General features: G+C 33.9%; 1 protein-coding gene and 1 pseudogene across 1 annotated transcript; both read right to left on the bottom strand.

Moving 5' to 3' along the window:
• Positions 1-1,090: 1,090 nt before the first annotated feature.
• PRKAA2 (protein kinase AMP-activated catalytic subunit alpha 2) lies at positions 1,091-12,512 on the bottom strand. The gene is made up of 4 exons (XM_045547925.1): positions 12,267-12,512; positions 4,947-5,451; positions 3,380-3,506; positions 1,091-2,098 (listed from the first exon to the last, which is right to left on the bottom strand). The coding sequence occupies exons 1-4, from the start codon at positions 12,317-12,319 to the stop codon at positions 1,860-1,862; spliced, it is 924 nt and encodes a 307-aa protein (XP_045403881.1). The 5' UTR covers positions 12,320-12,512; the 3' UTR covers positions 1,091-1,859.
• A 1,740-nt stretch (positions 12,513-14,252) lies between these two features.
• LOC123635598 overlaps positions 14,253-15,142 on the bottom strand; it is a 38,629-nt pseudogene continuing 37,739 nt past the window's right edge.

Genomic DNA, 15,142 nt, shown 5'->3' on the forward strand with positions numbered 1-15,142 from the left:
TTAAAAGTATTACCCTTTGGTGCCACAAGATGGCAGTCTTTCAAAGATTAAACCTTAAGTTACCTCAAACTGCAACCCCACCCTCTTTCCCAAATTGGTGAACAAAGATTCCTTTCATTTTGATATTAAGAAGTAAGACTTACAAGTTGTTTAAACACCATTTTTAAAAGGACTACAAAACAACATGATGTGACACAATGCAAACTCCTGACTCAAAAACTATTTAAAGATGGACATGCTTGTCTTCCATAAACATAGGAGAAAGCTGATCTAACATTCTCATTTGCTTCTTGGTAGAAAATACATTATTTTTGGCAAAGAGAAACCTGTCAAAGTAATGTCATTTTTTGTTTTCAAGAGCTTAATATTTTCTAGGGTAAGTCAGGTGAAATGAGATTATTAATTACAGCATAAACATAACAAATGAATAAATACAAATTAGATAAATTACATATAATTTAAAAATTAAATACTTTTGCTAAAACAAAATATAATCAATGAGCTACTATCTACCCTGCTATATATAGTTTGTGGGGTTTTTTTAATCTTAAAAAAAAACCTTCACACAGCAAAACAAGAAAACTGTTTGGTTTTCAATTAAAGCACTGGTATGTGAATACATATATGTATATATGTAAACAACACATGTTTATTCAAGAGAGAATTTTTAAAAATGTTTAAGGCTTTCCTGCCCTACCAGGTTCAACAGTGAAGGTCACAGCCTATCAAGCTTTGGAAGTACATAAAAGCCCTTAGGGCCAGAACAGTGTTTTCAAACTGAATGGCTAGCAATCCAGAAAAGGAACCAGAAAAAACTCAAAAACTAAGTCAATCAGCCACTGAAGATCGAATAATGAACAAAGACTATAATGCCGAGGGAAGGTGGAGGAAAGGGATGGCTTCAAATGAAGAATTAGCATTGTAAAATACAACAGGATCCTAACAACCTAACACACAAAATAAAAGGTCAAAGATAAAGGATATTCTCTTTTAAGGGACTGTTGATGTTTTGTTTTGTTTCATTAAACTATTTTATTCTTGGTGAAGTACAAAAATAAATAGAATCAAAAAGAATTTAAGAAAGGTAGGTTTTGAAGGTATATTTTAAAATGACAAAAGTCTATGGAAAAGATGAAAATTGTTGCAATTCCAGATGTTCCAAAATTAAATTGAACGTTGAAGGCTCTTAAGATAAATATATTATTCAAGGAAATATCAAGATACAATCCAGAATCAGTCGCAGCTTTTTTAAAGGAACCTGGAAATTGTGGTTATCTGTTATAGGACCACAGCCTTTCTGTTGAACACTAGGCAGTATCTGTAAAGAATTGTTAGAAGAACTTGGCTTCTGAAATTTGGGGGGCAAGCTTTTAAGATTTCAGCATTTAAATAATATCTTAGTAATGGTTGTTTTACTTTCTAATCTTCCTGTGCAAGAAAACAGGGACATAAAACAGCTTAAGGCCTACTGAAATTTAGGAAGTAAACTGGATTTACCTAAACAGTAAAGCAAGAAGGTGTTGCCAAACCACCCTTACATTGAGATGGTTTGTCAGTGAGGTGTATTAATCATTTGCAGTGAACTTACAATTGTAATTAACAATCTTCATCAATGTTCACCTATTAAAGAATTGCCTATGTGCATTTATCATAGGCACAATAGAACTGCAGATTTCTACAAGCAAATGTCAGATTTTTTTGTTTTCAGTAATTTCACCAACATTGTGTGTCCCCTGGAGATACTCACATCTCTCAATTAGTATTGCAGAGTATGTTATCCAGAAGTAAGATAATAATTTAAAGAATATACCTCATTTTCACAGTGCAATAACAGAAAGATAGCAACTAGGGACAGATCATCAACGGGCTAAAGTAGTGATCAGACTGGCACACATTTCAAAAAAATCCATGGTGTGACTGCCCAGGCGAGGTGAAACTGAAGATGATGTGCTTCCGGTCAAAGAGCCAGTGAGAGAGCTAGAAAGGGAATGGCTCTCCACAGTTGCAGAATCAAAACTTGATCTTGGTCTGTGTAAGCCTGCAGCAGAGCAAGAACGCTGAGGTGTTGAGGAACCAGACCTCTGCTCCACTACCTCATCTGAAATGGACCAAAGAAGAGCAATTTATATGAAAAGTATATTTGCCCAAGCCCTTCCTATGAAGTTATGCTATTCATAATATTAGGTAAATGCATCTCAGCAAGGGTGACGTAATAACGAATGTCATGTTTTAGTGTGTTAGGAGCACTGGTGGCAGTACCTCTTCTCTTCCACAATCATACCAAACAACATTAATCAATCACACTTACACACAAAATGTGGCCCCTAAATCCTTCTCAATAGAGTATCTGGCATTAACATTGAAATCAAACTGATATTCCTGCATGTGAAGAAAGCACATTTTTGGCAACTTATTTTCTTCTAGCATATCAACAAAAAAAATCATTATGATAAAAACAAAAGTTACCATCATACAGTGGTTCTGAACCTTCCGTGCACATAGGAATTGCCTTGGTTAGGAGAAGCAATGCAAGAGAAATCTTGTTAAAGTGCAGATTCCCAGTTTCCCAGGACCAGTCTCCAGAAATTCTGATTTGGTAGGTCTGGAGTAGTTCCCAAGAATTTGCATTTTAATAAGAACAATGGGTAATTCTAATGAGGGTGATCTGGGATCTATATATACATTCCTATAGTTGACAGTAGTTTGAGAATAAAATTTATGTGCTTTGTTTACAACAATTTCTCTAACTCTAAACTCAGTTCTACTCTTGTTCCATCTCTAGCACCTGACCCTTGGTTTATTCTATTTTTATCCCACTTGGGCCTCTGAACTGAATAATCATATTTGGTTTACTTGGGTTTAATTCTCGGCACACTTCTAAGTACTTGGATGTGACCATTTTCCATGGTTCCTTTGGCGCCTAGGTTGCCATGGCTACCTAAATCCAACCCAAATTCCAGCAGAGGCCTAATTTGGTCACCTTGGCCACCCAGGATGAGGGAAGCTGATGAAGGACAAAGTTTAGATATTAAATCTAACTAACAAAATGTGAGTGGAGAAATGTTACAAAGAACTTGACAAGTTAGCTAATTTTAAGTAAAAGCTGCTTCCTTGTTGTTCCTTCCTTTGCTCCACAGTCAACACTTCAAATGACTTTTTTATGCCAAGAAAGCACTTTTTTTTTTTGGAAAGGTGATAGGTAAGAGATATTCCATGTGTCTTTCATCCTTTTCATTTTGCTTATATTTTGGTTAAGTCTAAATTACTTAAAAATCAGTGCAAAAGACCTACCTACCATGTCTTTGGAAAGATTTTAACATCTGGTCAACTAGTGCCAAGTTTTCTCTTCTCAGAGCTCATGCCTGCAAAGCTTTCTTACCATCAATACTCTTAAAGTCCAAAAGATAGCTCCTGTTGTCAACTAGGTAAAGCTGTAAGCTCATTTTGACATAGTTCCCAGTCACTGGATTTTTTCTTCTTACACGAAGATGGTATGCATTCACTACCTAAAATGGGAAATCAACAAATATAACAAATTATAAAATGTCTCCCTTCTTATTGTAAAGAAAGTCAAAAACAAATAATTGATAGGGGTTGGGTAGGGAAGGAATTTCTGAATGATTTTTTTTTATATTATAGGTAGTTTGCTTTAGCATTTATTTAATCCCCACTAGTGGTACTGTTTGTGTATAGCAATTAAAATGTAAAGGGAAAATTACTTGAATGAATTTGGGGCACTAAAAAAAAAATGCAAAGGGAACTCAGAGATTATACACAGTCTAGCCTTCACTCCAGATATGCATCCTCTATAAACATCAATAATAACTTTGGTTGCCCAGTCTCTGCTTGAATACTTTTACTGATAAAAATGGAGTACAGGGAATAAAGGGGAACTAAAACGTTAATGGTCCGCATCAGGTACTGTCACAAAATTGAGGTATCACAAATCCCTTAAGGAAATATTACTTTTTGAAGAAAAAAAGCCCTGCAGCTCAGAAAAAGATTCTAGATTTTCAAAACATCTATGAAATTAGTTTCAAAAATTTTTCAGTACAGATTTTTAAAGATGTTAACGTCTCTTTGTAGCTATATAAAACTGCTTCAAAAATGAGAGATCTGTTTTTAAATGGTTTTAAGAAAATTTATTTATTCATTTCATATACAAATAATGAAATGAGAATGACTGATTTATTCACACATGTGCAATGAATATTTACATGGTAAATTCAAACATTTTTCTTCTTCCTTTAAAAAAAATGTTCACAGTCCGCAAGAACAAGAGTGAAAGGAGTACCTGAAATGAAAAAAATGCTCCCCCCATATATTCAAATAGAACTGAAATGAAATTGAACACTAATTTTTTAAAAAAGCAAAATGTAGGCTGAGGAAGTACTAAAAGCACCAGCCAATTAAGACAGAATTTCCCAACTTGGAGGAAAGTATTTGTTTACTGAGTAAGTATGTCTTGATGGTATAATCTGTATCGACCACTAGCTATTACAGCCACCCACTCCTGCCCTCCAAAGAAAGAAAAAAAAAAAACAACTCCCTAAAAAAAGGGAAAGTAAAAATATACTATCTTTGAAGACTCATGACTTTTTATTGCTAAGATGCATGCTGAAACAGGCTATTTTCTCAGATGATTTCAAGTTGAGTATTTGGTGTTTCTCAACCAAGAATGCTATTCTATAATTCAAAATATGTAGGTTCCCAACATCAATAGCTCTTCATTCTAATATAGAGGTTATTTGTTTTGTTTTGAGTGCACATGGTATATTATTGGAAAGAATGGTGTTTGTCCGCCAAAAGTATCAAGACTACTAAATTTATATCTAAATCAAAACCAACTATTTATTGACCTCAATACTCAATGCAGCAGCTCAGAGCAGCTTACTATGTAGAAAAATGGCTTCTCCAAATTATCTTAATACACTACAATTTCCTACCTTCCATTCAAAATCCAGCTGCTTCATAGCTCGGTAAACTTCAGCCATAATGTCATATGGTTTGCTCTGACTTCGGATTCCAAGATGCCACTTGGCTTTTTTCACAGCTAAAGATTTGGGCTTAGTCGTATTCAGTGCATCCAGTGGACATTTTGCTTTGGGGCTATCTGCTATAAGAGGTGGCATCCTTTCTGGGTGAGGTTTCAGGCCTGGGGGGATATGCATGGCATTATCATCCATAAAAGAACCAGTTGGAGGACTTGAGGCGAGGTAGAACTCACTGGCTTGGTTCATTATTCTCCGATTGTCAATGATAAGATGATACGCCACTGCAAGCTGATCTTGAGGGTCACCACTATATAAACTGTTCATTACTTCTGATTCTGTACACTCAAATTTTTCACACACTTCTTTCACAGCCTCGTCATCAATGACATTGGCATCATAGGAGGGGTCTTCAGGAAATAAGTAACTGGGCAAATCTTGTTTAAACCATTCATGCTCTCTAGGAAAAACACCACAATACACTATTGTAAGAACATGCTTTAGCAAGTCCCAAATAATTTAGACATGGGGCAATACAACATAATAGAATCAGAAAGACGTGATCTCTACTCCCAACTCTGCCACTTACTGGCTAGGTGACCCTGGGCAAGACAATTAATCTCTACCCTGGAAAAACTAGGGTTATTACGACTTGAGTATTTGACTGACATTTTCTCAAAAATGAACAAAGTAAGCCTGTCACTTCAAGGAAAATAGCTAGCAGTATTTGCTGCCAATGATAAAATGCAAGCTTTCAAGCAAAAATGTAAAATTCTGTATAATTTGTATTGACCTGTTTGACAGTTTCCCAATACTGAAGACTTTCTGATGGTTAGTACTGATAATATTAATATGATTTTTTGATAGTGTATAATGAAATGTATCACTATTTAGAAAATTTGCATAGTTCAATAACCCAGTATTTTCTAAATAACAGATGCATGGTATTATAGGATCATACATACATAAAAGATCCACTCAAACTGCAAGACAGACCAGTTAATTGTAATGTAATAAAGTACCAAAATCCATTAATATATTTTCTGATTTGACATTGCAACTAACATGTTAAGCTTTGATTTAGTTATCAAAGAATACCACAATTATCTGAAAGGCTATTAAAATACTCCTTTTCCAACCACTTATCTGAGTGAGATCAGACTTTCTTTATACACTTCAACTAATACAAAATACAGCAACAGATGGAATGAAGATGTGTGAACCTAGCCATCTTTGATTAAGCCAGATATTAGGGAGATTTGCAAAAGTGTAACATAATGCCACTCTTCTCACAATTTTTTTTTGCTTTGGAAAATATGGTTATTATTCATGAAAGATGTATTTAAATTAACATGTAATGGGCTTATTGTTATTTGTAAGTGAATCAAATATTCTCTTAATTTCTCAGTTTTAATTTTAATATAGTAAATACTGATGACTATAGCCTACATTTTTTAAAAAATCCTCTTTGAGGTCCTCAATAATTTTTAAGAGTTATAAGATATTAAAACCAAAGAGTTTGAGAACTGCTCTCCTAAGTCTTATTTTCTCACTTCTGGGCCTTTATACCTGATGTTACTATTGCTATCCTATAATATCACACCCCTTTTCATCTAACAAAAATTACTCCCTCAAGATTGTTAAGCATTGCTACCCCACAGAATTGAGTACCCCCTAAGCTAAAATTCAGATCAAGATAATTTGACTAAATGTCTTCTATGCACTGATTAATTCATTTGTGAACATTTATTGAGGACATACTATGGGCCAAAGATATACTCCTCCTCATAGAGATTATATTCTAGCTGAATACAGATTAAACAAATACACATAAAAATATAGTTACAAATATACAAATATGAAAGTCCTGTCATAAAGATTGTATAGAAAGAACAAAGTAAAATAGTAATATATAACTTAGGATGTGAGGCAGGGAATTAGGGAAGCTACTCTGAATAATATTTAAGGAGACAACAACCAGAATGATCAGAAGTCAGCTAAGCAAAGAATTAAGGAACAGGTATTCCCAGCATAAAGAAACAATATGTGTAAAGACCCTGAGACAGGAAAGAGTTTTGGCACATTCTAGGAAGTGAAGTGAGCCCCATATCATGAAAGCATAATGAGTTATGAGATGGCATCCAAACAAAATAAGATATTCCTGAGAATTGCAGGCTATAAAAAAAAAAGGATGTGAGGCTGCAACCTATGGCTGATGAAAACCACTGAAGGTTTTTACACAGACAGGGTGACATAATCTAATTTGCATTCTATAAAGATTATTCTGCTTATGGTATAGCAACTGAATTGTAAAGATAAAGATGATGACGATGATGCTTGTTGCAATAGTCTAAGCGAGAAATGATGGTGTGCCAGGCCCTGAAGATATATACAAAAATGAAACTTACATACCTGCTAGTAGATCTATAACAACACTTTTTTTATAGTTGCTGATCTTTTCTTAATCTTCCCCACTAAACTGGGAGCTCCTTGAAACAGGGACCATCCCTTATTTAGCTTTACCCCACTAGCCAGTACAGAGTAAATGCTCAGTAAATGATGAGTAGACATATGAAATATGAAGACAAAAATTAATGTTTATTTGCTATACCATAATATTAAATACCTATTAACGTTTGGTAATAAATAACTGAGATAGATTTTTTTCAAAATAAATAACAGAAGACAAAAAATTATGTTACATGTCTTAACACTTTTAAAGTATCAGTGACAAATAGGGAAGTTGACCCCTTTCAAAACAAACTGCAAAAATCCACTCATCCATAAAACAATGAAATGCTAGCAAAGATTGTCAAAATAGACTTTTTCAGAGCTCTGGAAATTAATCAAAGCTTACAACAATCTGAGGAGTGTTTATTCAAGAATAATGGCTGAATCTCAGTAGTAAAAGTGAGATTTGTAACTTTTTAAGTTGTCCTATATCCATCTCCCTTTTTCTAGCTCCAGAGTAGCCTTGAAAACCAACAGCCTCATAATCACAGAGTGAGAAAACTAGCAGCACAATAACCACTGGGGTGTGTGGGGGGCACAGGGGGACAGGGGGAATAGAGGAACAGAATAGCTTTGGAGTTCCCCAAAGGTCCTATCCTAAGAGAATGTTATTTTTGACATGTCTACCATTTCCCTGGAAACCTCTACTAACAGGCCTTATCTTTCTTGACCTGACTCAGAAGAGCTCACTCAACTGCAAATGCCTTTTACCTAGGGCATTTGTCAAAAACAACAACAACAACACAGCAGCAGCAGCAGCAACAACAACAAAAAAATCAATGGCAACTGTCTAATATCCCAGCTGTCTGAAGCAGCAATGAAAGTTAGGTAAACAAGAAGCTGACCAAAAAATTTAAAAAGAAAAATTACGGAATGAGATTTTCAAAGGGGTCTTTGAAAAGTTTCTGATATAGTCCTAGGCCTCAAGAAGGCCAGTAACATTTTCAGGGCTGTGTACATACCCAATAAAGAACTGAGAAGGTTTTAATTTCTCATCCCTGGCAGACTTTGAGGCTCTGCGCAAGAAGGAAGTGAAGACTAAAGCAGAGTTAAGGCTAAGGCTAAGCAGCACTACAGATACACCCCAACATGCACACAGAGCCCCTCAGCAAAGGGTGGGAGACAGATTAGGGCATTTAAGGAAATGTCTGTGTAACCATTAGCTAACCATTAAGCTAACAAGGAGAGATTTCAGTAGCCATATATACAAATAATACAGACTTTACAGAATTAGTTCAGGAAAACTAATAAACAAACAGGAGCAACAATATACAACAATTATAAACTCTAGATATACCCCCAAGAGAAATGAAAACATATGACTGTATAAACTGTGTATGTGAATGTTCACAGCAACATTAGTCATAAGAGCCAAAAACTAGAAATAACTCAAATATCCATCAACTGATGAAAAAACTAAACGGAATATATTCATACAGTGAATATTTTTTCAAGCAAAAAAGAATGAAGTACTCATCCATGCTATACTATGGAAGTACCTTAAAAGCACTATGCTAAATGAAAGAAGCCAGACACAAAAGGCCACATCCTGTATGATTCCATTTATATTAAATGTCCATAAGAGGTATAAAGACAGAAAATAGATTAGTAGTCGCCAGGGGCCGGGAGGAAGGAAAATGGGGAGTAACTATAGCATTTCTTTCAGGGATTTATTCTAGAATTAGTGGTGATGACTGTGCAACTTAGTATATATACTAAAAGCCACCAAATTACATATTTTAAAGGGGTAAATTTAAGATATGTGAATTATATCAATAAAATGAATTTTTTAAAAATACAGAAATAACATAAATTTTGATTTCTAATTCATCAATTTAGTTTAATAACCATAATTCTTTATAACAAGATAACTCCCAATTTAAAAAGCCACACTTCTAGCTTTCAGTTTTCAGGAGTCAGTTTCTGAATTAGTTTCTGAATTAACTCTACCAAAGTGAGCAGTAATTAGGATGTTTATGAAGGTTCATCTGAAACAAAATCAATTCATTTCACATGCATTATTACACAAGCACCAGAAATTATGTTTTTCTATCACTACTACCTGATACCTGACTTTGCTATAATACATGACTTAAGATTAAACAGGTTATATTTACCTTTTCTATAGTCCAAAAAAAGAAAAAATAAATAAGATTATAAAGACTATCAATCAAATTTTAGAAACCTTACAATGTCCCCAAATTTCTTTAAGTACAGCTGAAAGACTTTCATATATTCACTTAAAAAATAATATTAGCTTAGACATTGTTCTCAGAGCTTTAGTCATATTAAGTTGAATATTTTAAGTTTCTAAAATTCAAATGTTTTTAGACCTAAATAAATAGCAATTTCACATAGTTCAATCTATGACTATCTTCCCAACAATTCTACTACAAAAAGGAAGTAACTAAAGCACAGACAGCTAATAAACAGAAGAACTGGTATTTGTAGTCAGTTGAACTTAAGACCCCTCACTTTTAACCACAATATTAATACTATTACTACTAAGCTCAAGGCACCTGGGGGAACACAAAGATGTGATTTCCATAACGACAATGTCCGTCTTTTTTACCACTATATTCCCAGAACCTAGCATAGGACCTTTCACCAAGCAGATGCTAAATAAATATTTGTTGAATGAGTAAAAGTAAAAACGATTAAATGAATAAATATGAAGATATAATATGTACAAAAATAATGCTAAGACAGTATATAGTAGCATAAGAAATATATAAAGTATTATGATAGATTGGAGGAAGGATAGATGTCATAGAACTGATATAACAATGTGGACTAGTGGAAATAGCATAGGTTTTGAATTAAGGCAAGTTCTGAGTTGATCCCCAGTTCTGCCCCTTATTAGCTGTGTAATTTTCAACAAACACACACTTATTCAACATTTAATATGTGCCAGACCTTGTGCATTTTGCTATGAATTAATGCTTGGTCCCTAATTTAAAGAACTTACAATTTAATAGGTGCAAACAGATACATAAAAAAATCATAACATAACTTTTCTAAGCTTCAGGTTCACAGTTTATAAAGGTAGAATAATAGCTACCTATTAAAAATCAACATAATAGGTCAAGGATATGGCAAAATGCTTGGCATACAGTAATTGGTCAATAATTAGTAATTCCTTTCCCTGTTGAATTGTATTTTATCCAACCAAGAATTCCCAAACGTTAAAAAATTGAATATAAAAAAGATAAAAACTATAGATTTGAGTTATTTTAAGTGCAGAGATGAGTGACACTCTTTATACCATCTATCTACGTATAAATTAACTCTTTCCAGTAGACTTACATTTTCTTCTAAAACTTGTAAATATACAAACATCTGTTTTGAAATAACAGAATCAATACGTTCACTATTCTAAATTTATATGCTGACACAAGCAGGTGCAACTAGGTCAGCATGTCTAATTTTCTAAGGAAAAGCCAATTAAAAGAACTATTTATGTTAAAGCAGAAATGAACACAAAGGGTTTTTTTTTCCTGCCAAGTTCATTTCTATAACTAAATCTGGTGGGCTAATTTACACTTTTACATTTTTATGCACGAGGCCTGGAACACTCACTGAAGAAAGGCTTGGGAAAGAAAACGATACACAAATGCAAAAGGAATCAACAGTTCTCCCATGCAAAAGAGATCAGAAGTGGTCACAGAAACAACTACCTCAGCCAGTATTTAACTATTCCAGGAGTCAGAGGTCTCAAAATAGTCACTCTGGCTTATGAAGAGAAGGGGGAAGGTTCTGAAAAAATGTCAAAAGAACATGTTTTTATAAACAAACACGGATGGAAACTTGGGTAAGAAGGAAAACCTCTAAGAAACATGACATAATAAGTAATAAACAGAAGGTAATGAATCATCTTGCTACGTGTGCGCTATGTAACGGTCATATTCACAGTAGCATCAGCAACAGCACATTCCAAAGTTTCTCCCCTGACAAAAGATCCTTCACAGTAAACCCACTAGCAGCTACTGAATTCAAAAGCTTAGCAAAACTTTTTATGATTCATGGCATCGATCATATGTAAAATACATAAATTTCACCCTGTTTTTCCATTTGAAATTTCTTCAGATACTTTCTGAGCATATACTATATGCTTAAGCCTCTAGCACTGTGTATGCAAAGATGAGTAAGACAATCTCTCTAGCTTGATGTAGTCATAACTTAAGAAAGGAGAAAGACACACTGATAAATACCTGGATAGAACATGAAAATGAAATAATAAAAGTATGAAAAATAATGTTGATGTAACAGAAGTGGAAGCACCTAACGTTGCCTGGGGAAATCAGAAATAATTTCCCAAGGGAGGTGGCATGTGAGCAGAACTTTAAAGGATGAATGAAGTCTATCAGGTCAAAAAAGGCAGAAAGAGCATCAAGGCAAAGAGAAAAATATAAACAAAGACATAAAGGCATAAAATCTACGTTATGCTTGAGGAACAAAGACAAGTGCAATGTGCCTGAAGCACTGATACAAGGCGTGAGGTGGTGAGGGCAGGAAAGGAGACTTCAGAAGTAAGCAGAGCATTCTTATGAAGGGTCTTGTACACTTTGCTACCTAAGCTAAAAGGTTTGGGCAGCAATCTCAAGTATTTGAAAGGTAAGTGACAACATCAGGTTTATGTAATAAGGCCAGTAGAATTCTTATAAAGTGCTACAAAGCCTAGCATAAAGCAAGCATTCAATTAACATTACTATTATTAATAGTATATGAGAAAATATGCATAACAGGAACAAAAAGAATAATCACCGTATGTCTTTGATAGTTGCTCGTTTCAAGGGATCAACCTGCAGCATATGCATCAGGAGAGTGGCGACAGAACGATTGAGATATTCTGGGATATAAAAAACACCACCTCGGATCTTCTTAAATAATGTAGGTACATGCTCATCATCAAATGGGAGAGTGCCACAAAGAAGAGCATACAAGATAACACCGCAGCTCCAGATATCAACTTCAGGACCTGCATACAATCTAAGAAAAAAAGATGACAACACAAACACGAAACGCAAGTATCACTTTATCTCATCTATGTGTACCCTGCTTCTATACACATGTGTAGTACAGACTCAGTACTATTGATTTCCAAGGTCTTTAATGAAGTCCATGGCCACTCACCAATACTCGGTGGTTGTTCCCAAAGAGAATAACTGATCCAACCAATTACTATTTAAGTTTGCCAAATGAATAGGGTCATTTTGTTTGCCACAAATTCATTTAACTGTAACTTACTAATTTAAAAATATAAGACTTTCTGTGGTTGATTTTAGAGAGAAACATCAAAGTAGATAGCCATAAACTTGGAAAAACAATACTATAATGTATAGGCTAAATCTTTTTCACATAAAACTATTACAAGCAAGAAAATCCATGTATAATATTAATAGAATTTTTATCCGTGGCACACCTATTTTAAAGAATATTTGAAACATTAAAGTACCTCATACTGCGTAAACAGTACTTATCCTATATCAGCTGAGTACCTACTACTTTCATTCTAATCACTTGCTAGCCCCTAGGATTAGAATAAGCTTTGATCCACATAACCTATGGTTAAAATGTTACTCCTTTTTTTCTCTCACCTTCTACAGTATTAAAATTCCTAAGAGCACATTACCAAATTCAAACTGGGTCTGGGGTAGCAAAGTAAATCTCTACAATTCCAATGAAAAGAATATAATCTCTTTCTACAAAAATTGCCATCCATCATTTACATCATTTGCTGTATTGTCCAAACTCCTTGCAATGGACTGAATGTTTATGTCCTCCCAAAATTCATAAGTTGAAAACCTAACCCCTAAGGTGATAATGGTATAGGAGGTGAGAATTTTGGGAGTAGATTAGATCATGAGGGCTCTGTTCTCATGAATGGGAGTAGTGCCCTTTATAAAAAGAGACCCCAGAGAGCTCCTCATCCCTTCCACCCTGTGAGGTTACAGTGAAAATAAGTGATCTATGAGAAAGTGGGCCCTCATGAGACACCAAATCTGCTGGCACCTTGATCTTGGACTTCCCAGTCTCCAGAACTGTGAGAAATAAATTTCTGTCGTTAGTAAGCCACCTGACTTATGGTTTTTTTCTTATAGCAGCCCAAATGAACTAAGAAACTCCTATATCTGCTACTGGCAATAATATCTTTTCAATATTTTCTCTCATAGAATTCTGTTAAGTTTTTAAATCACACATTGGTCACTACAGAAAGACTTGAGTTTACTACTGTAATCTGTTTAAACATTTTTTATAATGTACCAATGAATTAGTTACATGAGTACACAATCACTACTTGTATAGTTTAATTTCATGAAATAATATTACCTCCACCAAAATTTCATTCTTCCAAAGACAAAATATAAAACAATACTGTATATACCTTATAAAATATTTAAAGTATTATTAAAAGATTGTCTGATAAATTACACTAACTTAATTTTAACAAATGTTTACTCTCTTACCTGCATTTTTCGACAATGAAATAATATATGTTAAATCAAGATTTCAGTCCTTTTTCAAAAAGGAAAAACTTCATAAGTACATTTATAACAACAGCTAAATGAAACATTTAAAAAATTTTAATATCAACAGCCCCCCTACAACAATGGTAATAAGATAAATGAACAATCTGTTTCTACCATGCTAAAAATCTTGCCTTCTAAAGAGAATATATTATAATTAAATGTTATCAGAATGAATGCAAGATGACAAAAAGCTCACTCTTCACTGATATATTACCTGCCTGAGATGACTTCAGGTGCTGCATAATTTGGAGATCCACAACTAGTTCGTAGAAATTCACCATCTGACATCATATTAGATAGTCCTGAAAACAAAAGTAATGCTTACTTGGTGCTAGATATTTTTAAAGTAGATATAGATTAAAAATGAGTAAAATTCCAAGTCTTTAATGTTCGATACATCTTATTTTTTAATTATTAAAAAAAGCAGTAGAAAGCATTTGTTAGACAAGAAAGAGACCATTTCAGAGTGCTTCCACTATGACAAAAAATGCTAAAGCATATCACATGTACGATGAGAATTAAATTTCCTTTCTCAATAAAAATGTTGATTCACTTCACAAATAAGGATATTCTAAATTATATTGACTTTTCCGAACATAAAACCATCAATCTATGATTTATCTACTTCTACAGTTGAAAGAATAGAGACTACTACTTTTTTATAATAAGCTTTCAAAAGCCTTTTTTAAAATTCTGCAACTAGAAACCAGACAGGCCCCAATTTATAAAGAGATTATGTTACAAAACGTGTTTAATTTAGAAAGCTTTAATTCAACATAAGAAAAAAGAATTTAACAAAAAAATCTACTTGAACTATAGCACTAAATTGAGTTGCATGATTTAGAGAAGGAAGAGAAATAGAGAAAGTAGTTTCCTGGTTTTTAGATTAAAGACAAAGTATAGAAAAAATTTTTAAATAAGTAATACTAAACTTTGGCACCTTTCTGTCTCTCTTTCTCTATAATCTTTCACTCGCTAATCTTTATCTCAAACAGCCTACTATGGCATCCTTTCTAGGTATGTTTACCCCAGAAAGTGTGTGGAGCTTAAAAATCACATTTTATCTTTTCTTTTATCCCTTACAAAAACTCCTATTCTCTAATCAAGTTG

The sequence above is a fragment of the Lemur catta genome, chromosome 3 (assembly GCF_020740605.2).
Source record: "Lemur catta isolate mLemCat1 chromosome 3, mLemCat1.pri, whole genome shotgun sequence".
Lineage (NCBI taxonomy): Eukaryota > Metazoa > Chordata > Mammalia > Primates > Lemuridae > Lemur > Lemur catta.

What these genes read in the sequence shown, in the direction of transcription:
- PRKAA2 (XM_045547925.1), bottom strand. Translation starts at nt 12,319, where the DNA reads ATGCATATGCTGCAGGTTGATCCCTTGAAACGAGCAACTATCAAAGAC. An exon ending in GCAACTATCAAAGACATACG is followed by an intron (nt 5,452 to 12,266) that starts GTGATTATTCTT and finishes TGTTTTTCCTAG; the next exon opens with AGAGCATGAATGGTTTAAAC. An exon ending in AGCTGGATTTTGAATGGAAG is followed by an intron (nt 3,507 to 4,946) that starts GTAGGAAATTGT and finishes TTCCCATTTTAG; the next exon opens with GTAGTGAATGCATACCATCT.